The 20,904-nt window shown below is 35.8% G+C and overlaps 2 protein-coding genes across 4 annotated transcripts in view; both read right to left on the bottom strand.

Moving 5' to 3' along the window:
* Positions 1 to 1,873: 1,873 nt before the first annotated feature.
* On the bottom strand, positions 1,874 to 14,835 carry LOC107724256 (jun dimerization protein 2). Of its 3 annotated transcripts, none has more exons than XM_016533095.1 (5): positions 14,818 to 14,835; positions 14,382 to 14,497; positions 6,144 to 6,361; positions 3,617 to 3,721; positions 1,874 to 3,039 (listed from the first exon to the last, which is right to left on the bottom strand). In XM_016533095.1, the coding sequence occupies exons 2-5, from the start codon at positions 14,470 to 14,472 to the stop codon at positions 2,854 to 2,856; spliced, it is 600 nt and encodes a 199-aa protein (XP_016388581.1). In that variant the 5' UTR covers positions 14,473 to 14,497; positions 14,818 to 14,835; the 3' UTR covers positions 1,874 to 2,853. The 3 variants fall into 3 exon arrangements, with proteins under 3 accessions (XP_016388581.1, XP_016388580.1, XP_016388579.1); XM_016533094.1 differs by lacking the exon at positions 14,818 to 14,835 and adding an exon at positions 14,647 to 14,770 and having other exon boundaries at positions 1,875 to 3,039; XM_016533093.1 differs by lacking the exon at positions 14,818 to 14,835 and adding an exon at positions 14,661 to 14,769 and having other exon boundaries at positions 1,876 to 3,039; positions 14,382 to 14,557.
* A 5,039-nt stretch (positions 14,836 to 19,874) lies between these two features.
* The window catches only part of LOC107724245 (proto-oncogene c-Fos), a 6,624-nt gene continuing 5,594 nt past the window's right edge, over positions 19,875 to 20,904 (bottom strand). Inside the window, exon 4 of the mRNA XM_016533082.1 lies at positions 19,875 to 20,353. Coding sequence (XP_016388568.1) covers positions 20,150 to 20,353 — 204 coding nt within the window. The 3' untranslated portion in view covers positions 19,875 to 20,149. The remainder of the gene's footprint in view (positions 20,354 to 20,904) is intronic.

The raw sequence follows: 20,904 nt of genomic DNA on the forward strand, positions 1-20,904 counted from the left end.
AATTTTACGGTCTTTTTCACTTCCAAAAACGGTATACTACCGTAAAATTGATGTCTAATACATGTAATGTCCAATACAGTTTTTCACCGTATATAGTAGGGGAATTTACCGTTAACCATTTAACAGGTTTTTACTGTAGCATTTTTACAGTCTTTTACCGTTAAATTCACGGTCATTTTTTACAGTGTAGGCTACAGTTGAGGAAATGATGAAATTGGAGAGAGAGTGTCTGTGGTATGAAGAAAGACACATGCCAGTTCAATTTAGTGGAATCATCCGTGATGCCAAACCTGCCAAGGCCTTCATCAAATCAATAAACCCCTTCCTAGGGTATTATGGATCCTAATATGGATGCGAGGGCCGAAAGAGACACGGATGTCTGCAGGACACACAGCTGTTTTAAGCAACAAACATGAAAATCTCAGAAGCAGAATTTGCCAAAAGCCTCAGGGGACTGAATGAAACTGACAGATGGAAAGCAACTGAGTTCAGACAATTAAAGCCGTTCACATGAAAGATTGTTCTGGAAGGTTACATTACAGAGAACTGTTGAAAGAGGGTTTCCTAGTTTACAGTGTTGATCAGATGCTGCAGGTTACAGATGATGCAGTCCAGTTTGAGGCTCTGGATGAGTGCAGGGCCTTCACATTTCAAAGCTGCAATAAGAAACTGAAAAGAACGGTTCAGTCTGGGACATCTTTATTGTTGCAGTCTGTAAAAAATCTGTATACATTTTTTTTTTCATTTTACTGTGTTCTATTAAAGTCTGCGCTGCTGTGAGCTTCAGGGGGAGTCACTGTAAATTTGACATCTTTCTCTCATCTGACAGCTGTAATCAATCTCTATTTTTCTCTCTCTCTCTCTCTCTTTTGTAAAAGAGTCATGGTAATGCAGTTATTAAAAGTGCATTAGTTCATACCCACGTTTTCAGCACCTTTGGGTCCACAAATATTTTTTACCATACATTTTAAAAAGTCTTATTTAAAGAGCTATAAGGCATGAACCAAACCACAATGCAAAACAAAAAAAAAGGCATTTATAGACAAAAGACAAACAAGCATTGCACATTAAAAATGGTGGAGAAATATAAAACTATTCATTTAAAGTAGTTGAATAATATCTGTAGAGATAATAAGTTTATTGTCAAATAAGCATATACAAATATATAAGTAAGGATGTTCCCTGCAGAGCTCTTTTGCTGAGATTGACTCTGATTGGCGGAATTTTCTTTACAACATCATATTTTAGTTTAGTTTTTTTTCCCCATAATAGACAGTTGCAGAAGAGAAACCATACTTTTACATAAGGAGGAAGAAAAAGATTGCAGAGGGATGAATACAGCTGTAAAATATGACTAGAAAAAAAAAATGGTGTGGACATACCAGAGTCATTAGTGATTTCTTATATAGGACACTGCTCTAATAGGCATTTATGGACAGTTTAGCCATTAATGTAGTAAATCCAAGATTATACATTTAATGGCACACTTGTATTTCTATGCATATGCATTTAATATTAACTAATGGATTAACTGTACTTGATTATTTTGAAGGGCAAATTGCATATGAACTTCATGACATTTTTTTCTTACTATCATACTTCATATTATAATCATTTCAGTTTTGCCAATAATCCAGGGACCCCAAACAACAAACCAAAAACGCTTTAGACCAGGACGTTTTTTGATGCACTGTACATCTGCTACAAAGAGATATTTAGAATTCTGAAACATATAAAATTATGATTTATGTTTATTTATGATTAAAATAACTAATCACAAGTATGTGTTCAAAATATTAAAAATTATGACGTGTGCACATTTTATAAACATGCATGCATGATGTAGCATAATATACGTCTGTTTTTAAAAAAGTGACTACTAATGTACATTATATTTATAAATAATATCAGGTATGATATGATTTAGTAGGAAAACTGTTTAATGGAATGTGCTGATGGGGCTAATGACAGACAAAAGAGGTTACAAAACAGAAAATGTTTGAAGCACCTGTTTGTTTGTTGTTTTTTGTAAACAAAGCAGCCTTTAATTCTATCTTTAGCTGCCTTTTCTGATTGCCTTGCTTTATTTGATATATTCACTCTGCCTAAGTCAAGAAGAAAAAGGGAAATGAAAATGAAACTGAGCTTGAAAGAATTTTTACAGTAAACGGCTACAGGTTGACCAACTCTAAAAATTCTGAGCATTGCAAAATAACATTTGGAAATCACTCGTTTAATAACTGTTTGCAGTTTTCACAGCTATACAACAAATTGAATAAGTCACAGAAATAGAGGTTATGAAATTGTTGCATAAAATGTATCACATCTAGTGATAAGTCCATGTACAAGAAGTATAAAAATCATATATATATATTTATATACTAGATAACTATAATAAATTGGCAAGATGTAAACAGTTCATACATATGTGCATACATGACGCCTGCGTCAGAAAAAAAACTAAAACGCAACTGAAGGCAGCAAATGGTGAATAAACGTTGAGACAGTCCGTGAAGAATCATCCGGTTAACATGGCGAGGCCACAACATGCATGTTTTCATCAATTCAGAACAACCTATAGACAATTCTTTCCAAACACCTAAATGGACTAATACAAATAAGGCACTTTATGACCAAAAAAAAAAACTATCCCACAAAAGTTTCACAACTGCCAACACACAGGCCATCCGTGTGTTTTTCTTTTTGCTTTGTTTAGTCTCTAAACTCCAACCTCGCAAGTCAGAGACGCCATTCTCTCTTCCCTAAAATGTCCAAGTGCTTCAAACCAAGTGCTTCAGCTAGCTGGAGACGAGCTGACCTGTAAACAGTAACATGGAAATGCGTGGTTCCTTCTCATTTGGCCTCCACCTGCTCCAGCAGAGGGTTGGCCTCTTTCTCAGGCGTCTTGATGCTGTCTGTACTCACGATGCAGGTGGGCCGATGGCGATTGAGCATCAGTATGAGCTGCTGTCGTTCGTGCTTTAGCTCCTCGATCTGTGCTTTCAGCTCCGAGTTCATCATCTCTAGACGCTCAGATTCCTTCAGTGAAGAGTTGAAGGCACATTAATACACTCGTGCTATATGTTGATACAGAACTGAGGCCAGTGTTGGGGGTAACGCAAGTTACGTAATCAGATTACTTATTTAAGTTACTAGTAAAGTAATGCATTAAAATATTGGAGCCCAGGTGTGAGTTCTATAAAAAGTAATGCAATTAGTAACTATTTTATGGAGTAACGCAATATTGTAATGCATTACTTTTAAATGTACAAGAAAATATCTTTTTTATATGACTTTTTAAAATACGTAATGCCAGTTACTTTGTTTTCCCATTTATTCGCTGACATCTGTCCCGTGTCGAGAGAGATCGGGAGTAAGTGCAGAGGCAGAGACATATTACTTTTGGGATTTTTGTTATTGAAAATAAACAAGAAAGTCTATCTCAGGTGACAAAGAGTAATGCAAAAGTAACATAATGCATTACTTTCCACAAAAAGAAACAAAGTAACGCAGTTAGTTACTTTTTTTTTTTTTATGAAGTAACGCAATATTGTAATGCATTACTTTTAAAAGTAATTTTCCCCAACACTGACTGAGGCTTTTACAGACGACTTACCCTTTGTAGATACTCTGTTCTTTCTTTCTTTTTGTTTCGACATCTTGCTGCTGCCACTTTGTTTTTCTCTCGCCGTCTTTTCCTCCGGTCTTCCTCTTCATCTTTCTGTACGAGTGGCAACAGCAAAATAAGACAATTAAGGCTTTCTATAGGTTTTTATACACTACATTTCCTATGTGCCAATAAAGTACTTCATTTGTTTAGGAAACCAGGTTATAACATTCAGTTCACCTTTAAATTCAAAGAAGGTTGCATTCAATATAAAAATACAGTCAATACGAGTAAAACTTTTGGAGCCAAGAACAGCACATTTGTCTCTGCTGGTAAACTTATAAACAAGTTTAAGTAGTCTGATCATTATTTACAGCTTAAATACTTTTTGACCACAAAGTGACATTGCATTTTGTTCCATGATGATAATTAATTTCTGGTTGCGCTTTATTTATATATGTTGCATAAGTCAAAGAAAAAAGGACAGACCTTGAAACCTGTTAATTTCAAGAGAGAAAAAGCTTCCTGTTTGCCGACAGATTGTGAAATGCAAGAATTAACTGAAATATCAATAGGCATTTGCTGAATGAAATCTGTAGGACGTGTCTTAAAAATATTCAAATGTTTTGAAAATGGTAGAAAATATAGCCAGTCATAAATGTAATGCACTCAGTGTGTTAATCAGCCAATAATTAGTCTGTATGAATCAGTGCTCTCTGAACTTGCTGATCACATAAACCCAGCATTTTAGCCTTCATGAGTAATAATAATGCAAGTCATGGGGTTTAATACAAACTTCTTTGTTAAATAACATTCAATCAGTCTGCATTAAAGGAATAGTTCACTTAAAAATAAAAATTTGCTGAGAATTTACTCAGGACATCCAAGATTAGGATGAGTTTGTTTCTTCATCAGATTTGGAGAAATGTAGCATTGCATCAGTGTCTCAGCAATGGATCCTCTGCAGTGAATGGGTGCCGTCAGAATGAGAGTCCAAACAGCTGATAAAAACATCACAATAATCCACAAGCAATCCACAGCACTCCAGTCCATCAGTTAACATCTGGAGAAGACAAAAGCTGAAACAAATCCAGCATTAAGACGTTTTTAACTTCAAACCATTGCTCGACTGTAAACGCTGCTTGATCTGTGCAGATTTCTCTCCCGATTCAGACCAGATGACTTTTTCACTGCAGGAAGCCTTATTATAGATTATGGACTTTAGCCAGATTTTCAGATTATTTTAGCAAAAGCAATTTCAAAGATTTATTTCCTTTGTCTTCTCCAGATGTTAACTGATGGACTGGAGTGCTGTGGATTACTTGTGGATTATTGTGATGTTTTTATCAGCTGTTTGGACTCTCATTCTGACGGCACCCATTCACTGCAGAGCATCCATTGCTGAGACACTGATGCAATGCTACATTTCTCCAAATCTGATGTAGAACAATCTCATCTACATCTCGAACACCTTGAGGTTGAACCCATTTTTTAGCTAACTTTTAATTTTGGGTGAACTATTATTCCTATAACAGTAACAGCTGTTCAGTCAGCATGAATGCTCTTCCTCCACTGTTTTATTAACTGTTCCCTCAAACTGTTGCTATTCTCAGTCAAAATACAAGTAAATGAAAAGGCAAGGAACATAACTTAAAAATAAATAATTCAATATAAAATATGTAATTATAATTGAAATTAATTAATATTAAAGTTATTGGCTAAACAGTACAGAAACATTTGCACTGCTTGTTCTGGTGCTGAAGTATTTCATGCATTTCAAGTATTTTATTTATCTATAAAACAAGGTTTTCCTGTGATTTTATATCTCATCTCCTGTCAAGTCTATAAATCATCAATAAGGCCTCTATGGAGTTTTTTTCTTCTTCTGTCACTGTGTAAAAATAGCTTGATATGGTTGGGCCAACTAAACACTATATTTTGCTTTAATGTTTCATTTGTGCTTTACTTAGATTCACAGCTTTTTAATTCAGTCTTTTGTTTGAACAGTCACTGTCTATCCACTAGATGGAGTCACTGTAGTTTGGTAAGAATGCACAGTATTGTGCCAGATGTGCATACTAAAAACATGATGCAAGATTTACTTCCTAACTTCATTCAGAGATTTCTAGTTAACTTCACAATAATCAGAAAGAAACGGCAAGCACCACTTAAACATGAAATTTTGAAGCAGAAACACTGAAGAAGTGTTTTCTTGTAAAATGCACTCTAATAATCTTACAACTTTGAAAAATAATTTTTTACAGTGCATGTACTGCAGACGTTTGGAAAGCAATATCAAATAATGGACTGAACAATAATGCACATTTAATAAACCTGACTAAATCCAGATGATTAAATCAGTTTACAGCTCTGCTATCGGGTTTGGGTTTCCTGCAGATGAATCATTTAGATGCTGCATATACGAAACAGGCCTCACATACTGATGTGCACTAGTTCAATCAGATAATACAACAGCGCTTTTTCCTAAAGATGCCCCTAAATTTCTTCCCCAAGCTAAAGGATGAAAGGTGCTCACCTCGGCTTTAATAGGGAGCGTCCGCTTGCCCAGCTTCCCCAGTAGATGTAAAGGGGACAGCATGGCCCCAAGGTTGCAGAGGTCAGCATATTTCATGTGTTCAGTCAGTGTGGTGGCAGAAATGCCCGCTAGAGGGCCCAGACTGGGCAGCGAGCCGGCGGTCACCGAGGGGTCCGGTAGCTGTCCCGGCATCATGTCACAAACGCCCGTGACCACAGCTGCAGAAAAGAGCCGAGGCATCATGAGAGAACTTGTCTTTTGAAATGTAAATTATTAAAGCAATAAGCCCCAAGAAGCTAACAACACCCCTTAGCTGTTATAAATTCACTGTAAACCACGGCTTCTTGGGGCTTATTGCTTTATTATAAAACGGTTATTCCATATACGTAGTAAGGTTTCACAGAATAAAACAGAGCAAATAAAGTGTAATGATGTTAATAAATTTTCTGCACTGTTTTCACTAAATTAACAAATAGGAACCTATATCAAAATACGTTAAACAGCAATATTTACTAGAGGTCGACCGATTGCACCCTAGGCTGTAAAATGTTATATTGTGCATTTTTCAGTGAAATGTTTGTCTTTCTGTGGCTCTAATAAAGTATGCTTCGTATAGAGAGCTATAATTTAGATTGTGCTTTTTCTTTCTGTTTGCTCTGTTTTGTTTTTTTTTGCTTTGTTTTTAACACCGAACTTCAAACTCGTCTATGCGGCTTTGTTCATTCTTGAAGTAAACTTTTGCCCGTTTGGTGATTAAATCAACTGTTTTAAACCACCGCTTGAACTGAACGCAACGCGTCCGGTGTTTTAAGATTAATGGAAGCTGTATAAGTAGCTATTTCTAGTTAGAGTGTGTTAATTTGAACATTTACTATTACTAATACATTTTTAAATTACGAAGTTTTTTTTTTTTTTTAACATTAGTTAAACTATGACCTAACTTTAATGATCAATACATCAAGCATGGTTCAGTACAGTTTTTTTTTTTTTATAGTAAAGCACTATTTTTAGCTTCCAGTATCGGTTAATTAATCGGTATCGGCCAGTGTGGTCCAACCTAGCTATCAGTATCGGTAAAATCCACTATCGGTCGACCTCTAATATTTATCAGCATACTAACATATTTGAATAACAAATAGGCCACTGCATTTCTGAATGATGATGCAAATGAATCAGAGATTTGAATCAGTTCATTCAAACAAGTTTGAATTTACATTACATTTACATTTATGTATTTAGCTGACACTTTTATCCAAAGCAACTTACAATAGGAGAACAAGAGCAATCTGTCATAGAGACAATTTTTCCTATTTACTGAAAATGAGAGTTATGTTCATCTCACAGCAGCAAACATCAGATCAGCTGATGGACAAGAATGATCAGAATAAGTTTGTTTACAAACTCGTTTATTTGGAATACAGATTTATGAATTATGAATTTTATCTATATAGTATTAGAGGATCATATTGTATTTCTGCTAATAATCTCCCTTTTAATAATTTCTGATTTAAATCCTGAATAATTACATACAGAAATATACTGTGTCAAACATACATCAAAAATGTATAGGTCAAACTCTTTATCCTACGCAAATGAATGATAAACATTACCAGCTTCTCCACATTACTTTTCAAATATGTGTCCTGAAATCATCACACACAGCACACTGGGTCATTTAATTAAAAAATTGGCCACATTTGTGTAAGTACATTTTATTTGGATTAGTTGTGTCTATTACCAAGATTACCAAGCTGTGCGGCGCTAGTTAGTGGCAATGAAATTCTGTAAAAACACCGTCAAGATAATTTGCGATCTAATTCCTGAGAGACACCGCTTATTGTTCATTGATACACTTTGTTGTCAGCAAGTATTACACTCTTCAGAAAGCCAAACTACCAGAAGACTTCCTTACAGTGAAATTAAGCTGGAATACAAGTATTTTATTACAAAAAAACTGACACGCATCACCTTCAAAAGGAATCCAAAAGTGATACAAAGTCTCTAAATGCATTTAACGACTTCAAATACGCACCTGTCACTGGAATCCATTATGTAGACTTTATCAGACAATAATAAAGAATTAACCAAAAACATATATTTTTTTAATTAACCAACAGTAATGCTGTATATAACACACATGTCCATTGTGCCCATGCACTGCCCATACAGTAAGATATCCACTTACAGACCCTTGGCAAGAGAAGCTGCTCTTTTCCCCTTTTTTTATGAGAGGCACAAAACTAGACCCAGACACATTCTCCTTTAAGCCATGGAGAGAAGTACTGATCGCGTCAGTCAAGATCCGCCCGCTACCAAAGTTTCCTCCGTCCAATCTGTGCTGTGTGTCAGCCGAGAGGAATGTGGCCGCAGAGGAACAGGACAATGTCATCGGCCTACATGAGTCCTCCTCAAATCAAAACCTTTCAGACGCAGTGTGCATTCTGTAGCTTTGAGAGAGCATTCTCACGCATCCTGATGAACTACAGAGAGTGACCAACTACCAGTGTTGGGAAGGTTACTTTGGAAATGTAATAGGTTACAGATTACAAATTACAGTTTTACCTGTAACTGTTACCAGTTACAAGTTTTAGCTATCTAAAATGTAACAAGTAGTGTAACTATTTCAATTACTTTATCAAAGTAATGTAACTGATTACATTCGATTACTTTTCGATTATTTTTCTAAATTTCTATAATGTTTTCAATTTCCTTTCAAACATTTAAAGCAGGCAGGTTTAACCTTACAGTAGCGCTCAACACTGATTACTCTCAGACTTTCACAATCCTTCACCACTTGAATTAAGATTATAATCATTTAATTTTAAAGCACAGCCACCTGAAAATCAGACTTTAGCAGCTCTCCTTATGTTGAGATCATTCTGAGGCTAAATGCAGATTTTAAAACCATAACAAGAAATAGTTTGGTAGCTATGATATTGTTTTTGAAATCAAATCTTTGCATAGCAATGACGGGAAACACTGGCATCTAACAATCTCTTGGAAAAAAAAAAGTATATACATAAACCCAAATAGGAAATAAAACAGTTATCGAATAATCATCTGTGTCCTAAACTCCTGAAACATTGGTGTCTCTTCTATTTTAGAGCAGTCACTGCAATTTATGAAAGAAATCAATCAAATCTGTCTGTGTGTGAATAAAATCAGATGTAACCCCCTTTGTAATCGTTAACATTTTCAGAAGTAACTGTAATTTAACTACACATTTATTCTCAGTAAATGAAGTAATTTAGTTACATGTAACAGTTACTTCCCAACACTGCCAACTACACGAATGCTCTTCTTGAAGAAACGGCCTCACGATGACACAAGAAATCACTGCCATATGTGAACCGCTGCAAGACACACACAACACTTCTGACTCAGAGGAAGTTTAATTAGTCTTTGTTAAGGCAAGCTATCATTGCTCATACCGAGAGTTAGTCATTTAAACAAATCCCTAACCCCAAGCAGGCTACTAACACAGGCACGTCGCTCGTCATGCATCATTTCTTCAATTATGCAGCTTGTTGAGGTGTAGTGTGCTTTACTTTTAACTTCTGCCAGGCGGATGATAAAATGAGTGAAACTGTTCCATTCAAGAAAGGACCGAGTCAAATCTAGAGAGCTTATGATGCACCAAATTACAGCAACCAATAATATACGGCTGGAAATGTATTTTTTTAGTTTCAGTTGAAACGGTGCAGCACTTAATCAATGGCTTGTTTTGACACCGTCAGTGTGTATTTTGTTCCCACCACGTAGGTAAACTATATATAACAGGTGAACATGTCAGATGTGTGGATGCTATTGTTGCATTTACTTTATAGATTTCTGGTTTTTAATCTTTTAGTTTGTGCTGTTTTCAGTTAATGTGCACTGTAAAAAATGACAGTGAATTTAACGGTAAAAGACAGTAAAAATGCTACAGTAAAAACCTGTTAAATGGTTAACTGTAAACTCCCCTACTATATACAGTGAAAAACTGTATTGAACATTACATGTATTGGACATTAATTTTACGGTAGTATACCGTTTTTGGAAGTGAAAAAGACATTTCAAATTTGATGTTTTTTTGTTGAAATAACTATGTTTCTTCTTAGTTTTTTCTTATCAGTTTTGTGTGTTAGGGTTGTGTGTTACACCTAATGTTGTTAAATTAATGTTTATTGCATTATTTCAGTTTCATGTGTGTTACCATGATGGTGTTTGGTGTTTGTGTGAATGACACTGTGCACCTTCTATATATTTTATTATTTAAAAGCTGCTTGTGATGGGCTTTGGTTCATCATGTGACTTTCTCATCACCATCTGCATTTGGTGGTTATCAGTGTATTACAAAGGTACAAAACAGATTTCGGTACTTCAATAAGGTTGGTATATTAACATTATATCAGTTAATGAAATTACGGTATTTAACTGTAAATGTAAGTTAAAACCGTAAAACCTAAAACGTTGCTACCGTATTTTTTACGGTAAAATTACGGCAACCACAGCTGCCGTTTTTTTACCGTAAATTTTACGGATTTTTTTTTACAGTGTGACTAAACATTATCTGTAGCACACCTGTCATCCAATAATCACAACAAGCTTTGTGCTTTGTTACGTTTGTTATAAAACATACTCTCATATGCTGTCAATCTTATGATGAAATACAAACAATAAATGTGGTTTTGACACTCTTTACTGTGGCGTAACGATCGCTGTAGTGCCTCAGTTCAGAAGGAGTTTAAAGAAACCGAACAGCTTACTGAAATGAATCATGTCTCATGTAATCGATCAATCAATCAGTGTTTCAACCGCAGAAAAATGTCAGTAAATCAACTTGTAATTAAACAATGTCATGTAATGTTACATTTACCTCAGGAAAGACATTCAATGACTGCAAAATCATTAGTCAGCTAGGAAAAAAATAAATCTGAGAGGCACTATATTACTGTCACAGTTATGAACTTTTAGTTTAGTCCATTTCTGTTATAGTTCCTTCCAGTTCCTGCTTTTCCTTATTTGCCTTCGTGTGGATAATAATAAATACATGTTTATATTCCTTCATCTTCGTCGTGCGCTTGTCTTCTTACACACAAGAGTGTGACAATTACATATTCGTTGTGTTTAACTGACCTGTTATCTTCATTATTTAATGTATAGTGCTATGTTTAAACTAAAAAGTGTTTACACTAAAAAGTGTAACCAATGATCAAACCGCTAAATATGAGACATCATCGTACCATAGTACTGTTTGCAGCATGCTGCAGCAATTAAAATATAGTAATCTGTACAGAGTGCACACTGAGCAGTATTCAGTATGTAGTCAGCTTATATTCCATACAAACTGAACAACTAACTCAAACTCCCCTTCAGTCTTTATTTCTGCCATATATTAATCAGGATCGTGTGATCAAGAGTGTTTCATGAGCCTGTTGGGCTTTCAGAAGGTGTATGAGGTGTGCTGCCTTTCTGTCTATACACACACACATTAGGTTTGCACTGGAAAGTCCTATAGAGTGCCGTGATCCAGAGCCTGAGAGCGCTCTCTCCGCTGCCACCGTTAACTCATCTTATATTAATACTTTGCTCCATTATCACAGATAATGTGTCGCTCTAATTGATCGATCGCCCCATTATTGTGAACAGCAGTTCTGCAAAGGTCCAGGGAGAAATACGGCGTAAGCCACAGATGTGATTTGATCATGCTGTTTGTCCAAATATAATATGGTCAACAAGCAAAATGAATACAATAATCAATCTATGTTCATGTGTTAAATTCCCCACAACACACCCGGAGAAAGAGAGAAATTATGTTCAGCTTTTGAAACTATACATAAAAGAGTTAATAGGAGTTTCATAAGAGGTTCAGTAGTTGTAACAAGTGTTGCTAAAATGGTCCAGTGTAATTTAAAGCCTGTATATGTGTGTGCTGTGCATTTACATGCTTACCGGAGTATCATATTGTTAGCATAACAACATACTAACTTCTTACTGGAATCAATTGAAAGTCGAATCTCTCAAGTGCATAATGTGTGTAGTGCTACTTCTGCCGCTGTACAGCATCAAATCAGTCATTCATGAAGTCCTACAAGGTAAAGCACAATGGAAGCTTTTCTGAGACATAAAATCGGAGTAATTTTTCCACTGTTTCTAATTATTAAAGTGACTGCAATTTCATCCTACATCAGAGCTTCAAAACGGACACTAAGCAAACCTTTTAGCATCATCAAATGAAGATTAAATTGTTTTTTAAATATGTTTAAATATATATGATATGGTGTGTGTTCTTAAATATGAAATATGTATGTGCTTTAAACAAATCTGAAAACACTTAAATATACCCACATAAAAAAAAAAAAAAAAAAAAATTTCAGATGCTTGATTCTGTTGCTTAAATTAATTTAGTATACATTAGTTTAATTAAGCATGGCGTGTTGCACTGCAGGATGCTTCTGTTATAACACGACACGCTCTCCACTACACTACACCAAATGAGAATAACACAAGCAGAAGCGATGGACAAACAGTAATGCTACCAGTTTCTACAGTACACTGTAAAAAAATTCCGTAAAATTTACGGTAAAAAAACGGCAGCTGTGGTTGCCGGAATTTTACCGTAAAAAATACGGTAGTAACGTTTTAACATCAGTCAAAGATTTACAATTGGATTTGGCCAAAATGACGTATTCTCCAATTTTAACAAGACTAAAACTAATGAATTTGAATGCAACATTATTGTATGCTTTTAGCTCTATTTAACACATTTAATCGCAGATTCTGAAAATGTCTCCCCAAAACCGGTTCTGAAATCCCAAAAGCATCTGCTGATGAGTGAGAGTTTGTGTCCAGTCTGTTTACAGTGACATGTATCTGTGTGGAGTTGTGCTGTGTGTACAGCTGTGTGTCATAAGCAACATTCCTACATTCGTCAGCGCCGGAAAGGTCAGTGTCATTTCGTTGCATTATGCATGCAGTTATAATAGCGCTGTTATGCAATGAGAAGCAGTTTCACACATTGCTTCCAGATTTTATCGCCCACTTCTTTGTGAGTGGAACTGAAACCCTTTTCTGAACAACTGAAAATGCTTGCTGCGCATTGTTTATCTACAAAGAGCACAGCAGTTCATTTAACTTTGTTGAAAACGTTTGCAGCGCTGAAGTTTTAGATAGATTGAGGCAAAGACACCAATATCACATTCAATACCCAACGGCACTGGACATGCTCAGTGCACTCAAGGAGAAAGCATCACCCCAGGCCCTTTAATTGATATCAAATGCAAATAGAGACCACAGATATTAAAATATACACAAAGCTTCATGTCAGTTCTAGTGCTGCATCTTTTGTTTTAAAACATTAAAGCAAACCATACACACAATAAATACTGAACTGACACATTCTCAAATTCAAATGTAACATTTCACTCAAACTTTATTTTTATTATTATTATCATTGTCTATTTTTATTTAATTTTTCCCAGCAAACTAAAGCATTTCACTAGTGGTCTCGCACTTTTGTTACTTACTGTATATTTGAACCTCTTATATTGGATATATTTGAATTTGAAAAAGTTTGTGTGCACAGTTAGTAGCCTATTCACGCGCCATTACCACACAAGCATCTCACGAGCCTTTACATGCACGGTGACAGCGGACAAATAATGTGAAACAATAATGTAAAGATAATCAAAATATGAATGTGCATATGCACCACGCCCTACAGTGACTCAATGATCTCAAAGCGGAAGTTTCTCTTATGTAACATGAACTTCAGCTTACAGCGGTGTCGAGTCTTTCTGTCCCATCATCATCATCATCATCATCAACGCGCTATATTAGGAAGTGAACATTCCCTATGTAGGCTACAACTAGAGATGGACACGGCCGAGTGAAATGCGTTCAAATCTGGAAATAAAGAGCTATTTAAGTTGCACTTGCGGTATGCAGATGCAGCAATAGAACACACTGCTGTTGTTGAAATATGAAATACCCACCTTACTTATTTTGCAATGTACCATTTTGTGCATGCACACACTCGGGCCGTGTCTCAAAACCTAGCGAGTGCCCTACACACACAGCATTTTAGCGCATCTCAGGCGCGAAGCCTCTCACGATGCCCGAAAATGCTGCTGCGCGCCGGAGATGCGCAAAAACGCGCTCTGCCCAGGCGGCTCTCCGCGCTTTGAGACGCGGCCATGGAGAAACGCAGCGGCCGGACTCGAAGCCGTGCAAAAGTTGCCAAAGTTGCGCTCTTACCTGACTTTGGTCTCGAGGTGAGCGAGTGGAATCCCTTTGTGACGTCAGCCGGAGGTCGCGAGTAGATCTTGAAGAGCGGGGATCGTTGCATCAGCTCGGGTCTCGAGCGCTGATCCCTGATCGGGAAGAGCGAGGAATGCGGAAGTCAGACGTCAGCAGGGAGGATGAGAAATGAACTGCAGGGAAAACACACATGGAGAAGTGGAGAAGCGAGGAGCAGACTCGCTCCACCCCTTAGAAACCAGAAAACAAACATTCCGTTCACCGTCAGCGCTTTACATGCTCTCGGCTGCCAAGCTGAAGTTCCCTCAACAGTACTGTGCTGTGTGCCAGGAGCGCTCGTTCATCGGTACCGCTTCAAAAACTCTCCCCTTATTTTGATACCGTTATTATGGATGCATGCATATTGCATTGATATCAATTGTAGCCTATTTACCCGCAGATGCATGCGCAATGAAGAGTTGCTTATCGCTGACAGATTTGCTAATGTGGTTGGGGAAAGTTACTTTTAAAAGTAATGCATCACAATATTGCGTTACTCCGTAAAAAAGTAACTAATTACGGTACTTAGTTACTTTTTATGGAAAGTAATGAGTTACGTTACTTTTGGGTTACTTTTTAAATCTGGGCAGGGCTTGCTTATTTGTTTTTAATGTAAAAAAGTTATTTTACAAAAGTAAAAGCCCTTTCACAACAACAAACGTGAAATGAATACGCCTCAGGCTGAAGGAAATGTAAATTCACGTCTGTACAGTAAACAAATTGTATGAAGAATATGACGCAGGAGAAGAAAGTTCAACACTATTCAGCAATAACTAAAATGAAAGAGAAATGTGGCATTTTTGCTTAGTATGGTTGAATTGGATCATCGAAGGTCAGTAGCAAAGAAATTGATTAACAAAATGGGATTAAGTACATAAAGGATATTTGTCTTATTTAACACATTTTATTTTTGCAGGTTTGTATAATATTCTGAGTTTGACTGTTTTTATTCATTTTGAGCAGTGTTGGGTAAGTTACTCAAAAAAGCAATCCACTACAAATTACTAATTATGTCTTTAAAATTGTAATTTGATTACATTACTGATTACTGCATTTAAAAAGTAATCAGATTACTAATTACTTTACTTTCAGGTTACTTTCAAGTTGACTTTACTTTTCAAGTGATCAATCCTAAAAAAATACACTACAAAGAGAAACTCGTAGTTCTTTCATTAATTTAATATTGACTGAAAAATGACATAAGTATTGTTTGTATACACTCCCAATATCAACAAAACTTTTTATATACGTGAAACTTTTTAAAAACGCAAGGGAAAAAACTTTTCCGTTTTTGACTACATCGTTGTCGTGTAAACGTAGCCTAAATCTGTTTTTGTGCTTACTCACGATTTCTCTCAACATGGCAACATGAGAGCTGCCAGTCAAAACATGGGAAACAAAGTAACTTGAGTAATTTGAAAGAGTAACTCTACATTAAAAAGTAATGCGTTACTTTACTAGTTACTTTAAAAAAGTAATCTGATTACATAACTTGCATTACTTGTAATGCGTTACCCCCAACACTGTTTAACCTTGTTTGCTCATCCAGTGTTCCTTTCACTTTCAGACTTTTTATAAAGGATCCCGTTAAAGTTTGAGAAACCGCCGCAAACGATTCAGTGAACTGTCTGAATGAACCCGTTTATATAACAGGCTAAACAGCTGATTTTTTCAATTTTCTCAGTTCAGTATATGGTAATCTCTCCACCATCAGACAAGCATTTATCAGGAGCCTAATTACTGGGGTACAGCGGTATTTCATTGTAAAATGAGTCTAGCGACGCCCTATACCATATCATAGAGCTTACATTGGTTTCTCTAAAGTACTTCATAAAATACCATGGCACTACCTTGGTATATGATGTCCAAAAACAGAGTAATGGGCAATCAATTTATCTTCAGTCACTTGGCTTTTTTTCACTCATCTGCCATATTTATGGTCATAAGCAGTGTTGGGGAAAGTTACTTTTAAAAGTAATGCATTACAATATTGCGTTACTCCATAAAAAATAACTAATTACGGACTCGCGTTACTTGTAATGCGTTACCCCCAACACTGGTCATAAGTGGGGCAAAGTAATGGCGGTGAATACAAAATCACTGAATAACACCAAAACATTTTTATGGATCTGAAATTGCACAGACCAAATCTATACCAAATCTAACATTTGTGGGCATTTATATATATTTAATCCATAGTTGATCTCCATAAACTGATGCTATACGCAGAGACAGATAGTTGATTAAATATATAGGCTATAAATATCTGTCTATTAGATTATTGTTTACTTGCTTTTTAAAAAACTTTAGCCATTGGTTTGATTGGCATGAAACTTCAGCCCAAGACCCTCATGACAAAAAGTTATCAAAATAATTTTGATTTATCAAAGTGTTGCCCATTTTGAAAAGATAACCTCTGCTTGCTCAATGCAGTGTCCAGACTTAACAAAACCTGACACAGTGTGCTTCTCAATACTCAAACCGATGCTTTCTCATTTCCTCACTTCTCCGTCCTCCAGCTCTTGAGCTGGAAATCAGCAGAGGTCAGACATCTTTAAGGATATCTCAATTTGCTTAACTGCACCATGAAGAACGAGAAGTGAGGAAGCTTCCAGAGGAGCAGATCAAAAACCCAAGGAGTTTGACATGTTTGATTTTTAGGGTTTTTTCAGAAGCTGCAATCATGTCATGAAGGAAGATTTTGTTTAGTACCGGCAGCATAATGTTAGAATGCTTGTACCATGACATTTACATGGTACTCTGGTTCCTATCCTAATGGTACCGTGGTACTTTTTGATGCTTTGTTGGATGTACATGTATAACGTGAAGTGTGAAGAGTCACTCGCACTCTATTGAGTGCTTCTCAACATCAGCAGTCGAGTGAAGATTTATTACACACACCATGACATTTGTGGTTGTTACTGTTGTTAAATGCCTGCTATAAACCTAAACACACGTGAGTAGTTCTATGTGATAATCAAACACACACACACACACACACACACAATTATAAATACAACATTTAAACCAGTTACTAAGTTAGGATATAAAATTAAGGTACTGTTTAATGATCTATATAAGCATGTTGGAGATCACAGATTTCTTTGCAAACTACCACATGCATTAAACTCAGGAGATACCGTAAGTGCACCATTGTTGTAGAAATGAATTCCATTGCATTCTTTATTGTCTGTAAAGCTATTGAACCACATGCACTGATGCCAAATTATGAGACCTAGAAAATCACACTAATGAGAAAAGGTCTTATCCTGTGGCTCTGACAATATTAGTATCACAGCCTTCCTCGGTCAATCACACGGATATAAACAGTGATTTAGAAATCTCTGCAATCCCCTCTAACAATCAGATATACATTATATTTTGGCTGTTTTCTAAGAATGTCTTGTCTATGTATACCATGTTTTGTAAACCTGTTTGTCAAGTTGCCAGACGTGATAAAATATATTGCAATTTTATTTGTCTCTTTTAAAATAATATACAGTATAGTGCAGTATTTCTTAATAAAGACACAATTATTTAGTATTATGAATAACACATTCTCCTATAACCAGACAAAAGCTCAGGAAAAATCTGCGGACCAAGAATTTAACACACCATGATTTAAAAATTTTTTATTTTTTTTTATAAAAGTTTTGAAAAAACTTTTTTAAGTACGTTTTTTTTTTTAATGAAGTTTGACATGCTGAATATGAAATTCATATTACTATTTGTGTGTCATTAACAGTGCTCATGAAAACTAAAAAAATATTTTGACAGCTTATACAAGCTAATCTGTTATTACTCGTGCATAAAAATGGCATACATGCATAATACACAACAGTTTAACATTGTTCCAGAAAGCACTTGAACATGACAGTATGAAAAGGTCTTATCCTGTGGCTCTGACAATATTAGTATCACAGCCTTCCTCGGTCAATCACACGGATATAAACAGTGATTTAGAAATCTCTGCAATCCCCTCTAACAATCAGATATACATTATATTTTGGCTGTTTTCTAAGAATGTCTTGTCTATGTATACCATGTTTTGTGATATTTGGACACTGTGTTTACAAGAAAAGGGACATTTAGTTATTATGGGCTGCAGCCCAAAACATATTGGCTCAATGGCCCATGTCTGTTAAATTATTAAATGACCCTTGTCTTTGTCAGGAGTATCTCAAGATGATACATACCACATTTTGAGTGAGTAGGACACTGACACACATTAGATGCACATTGCTTATTTAAGACATTTCTAATGAAGATTAATAAAGCAAGATGCCCTGTTAAAATATGTGAAATGCATAGTTTGTTTAAACTGCAGTGGTAAAAAATGATTGTAACAGATGTGAAGGGGAAAAATGTATATATGTTTTTATTTTTCACTGCTTACTGTAACCTCTCGCTTTCGAGCTTCGCCAAAGTCAGGGATGGTCCTGGCAAGAAGTAATCTAAAGGATTTTGATTTGTCCAAATGTTGTGAAGATATAAGCAAATTAATACATTAATTTCTGGCATGTGCAATGCAATGCCCAAACTTAACAAAACGTGATACATACAGACCACATGACATTCTGAGGATGCATGGCAAGTAATGCCAATATTGCGCCTACAACAGAAAATCCTTAATAATGCAGTAACCTTATGATCGGGTTAGTTGGAAATTGGATTGCATCTTCTTTGGTGGACGTCATAACATCTCCTGTATGACTTGGCTGTGTAAAAAAAAAAAATAGCCAGCCAATCATATTTCAGTACTTAATGATGTCAAATCTGAATGGAATCTTCTGTGCACAAAATCCAAATCTCTCAAAACTTAGTACGTATGGAGAACATGCAGAAGGAAACATGCTTAGTTTCATGAATGGCCGATGCTCAGGGTGCTGACAGTAAATTCTAAACTATCAGCCATTTCATCTGACAAATGATGTGAGACTCATGTTATCCACTAGAGGTGATGGATAAGAAATCTTGAAAGTCTGATCTTTGTCTAGTCTCCATTAGTTACTGAATAACTGAACATGTGACATATAAATGCACAGAACCGGTTCATTTGTTCGCTGTGGTGCTCTGACAATAGTTTTATATAATCACAAGAAATCTGTGAAATGCTTATAGATCATTAAATGTAAATTTAACTTGCATATTTCCCCCAATAATATTGTTTGTCAAGTTGCCAGACGTGATAAAATGTATTGCAATTTTCTCTTTTAAAATAATATACAGTATTGTGCAGTATTTCTAAATAAAGACACAATTATTTAGTATTATGAATAACACATTCTCCTATAACCAGACAAAAGCTCAGGAAAAATCTGCAGACCAAGCAAAATTAATGTTTGGAAATGTAAACTGATATTTCCTTCTGACACACTACAGCAAAGGATAGACTTAAAACCATTTTTTAGCTGGTGAAAATACTAGTGTTCTAGACATTTTGGCCACCACTGTATATATATCTATATATAGTTGTCTCATGCATGCTTTTCAAACCAGAACATAGTTCATATCTGCTCATAAGATAATTATCCATGCTCTTGTATTTGGGCTACATCAAATGTCTCTGGAAGAAAGTAAACACCCGTCCCGCACACATTACACGGATGCAGCCATCGAACAGCTGGCTTCACACCAACATCACACACCTGGACATCATAACACCGCGATATCCAATAGATATTAAGAACAACGTCGTTGTGACATTACATCATCTACGCTTGCATTTATAAGGCAAGAAGGGTGGGAGAGTTGAGGATGTCGACGCTAGTTTCTGCTTTGGTCACGCCACCCTTGCAGCCCTCCAGTCCCTCGGCCAGGGAGTCCAGCTCTGGGCAGGCGAAGGTAAATACGGACAGGTAGTTGCTGCAGGTGGGTGTGAATGTGCTCACCACCGGCGTGCTCAAAGGTTCGAGATCATTGGCCACAGACTTGTAGAGGGTTTCCCAGAGTGGACAAAGAATGTATTATTTACAGTAAAAAAAAACATAAATTGATGTTCCCAGAATTCCCTGCGTTGCATTTCAAATTGGATGTCTCTTCTTAGTTTTTGTAGTTTCTTAATTATGTTTATTAGGGTTCTATGTTTCATCTAATGTTGTTAAATTAATGTTTATTGCATATTTATAAGTCATATAAGTTGCTTTGGATAAAAGCGTCTGCTAAATGACTAAATGTATATTACAGTTTCATGTGTGTCACCATGATGGTGTTTAGTGTTTGTGTGAATGACACTGTGCACCTTCTATATGAAAATATGTATACATATGTTTGTATGTATGTATATATATATATAGTGCTGTCAAACGATTAATCGTGATTAATCGCATGCAAAATAAAAGTTTTTGTTTATTTTGTTTACAGTGTACTGTGTATATTTATTATGTATATATAAATACACACATACAGTATATATTTTCAAAATATTTACATGTATTTATTTATGTTCATATAATTTATATTATATATAAATATATGTAAT

This window comes from Sinocyclocheilus rhinocerous, unplaced genomic scaffold, assembly GCF_001515625.1.
Source record: "Sinocyclocheilus rhinocerous isolate Xijiao unplaced genomic scaffold, SAMN03320098_v1.1 scaffold365, whole genome shotgun sequence".
NCBI classification, from domain to species: Eukaryota; Metazoa; Chordata; class Actinopteri; order Cypriniformes; family Cyprinidae; genus Sinocyclocheilus; species Sinocyclocheilus rhinocerous.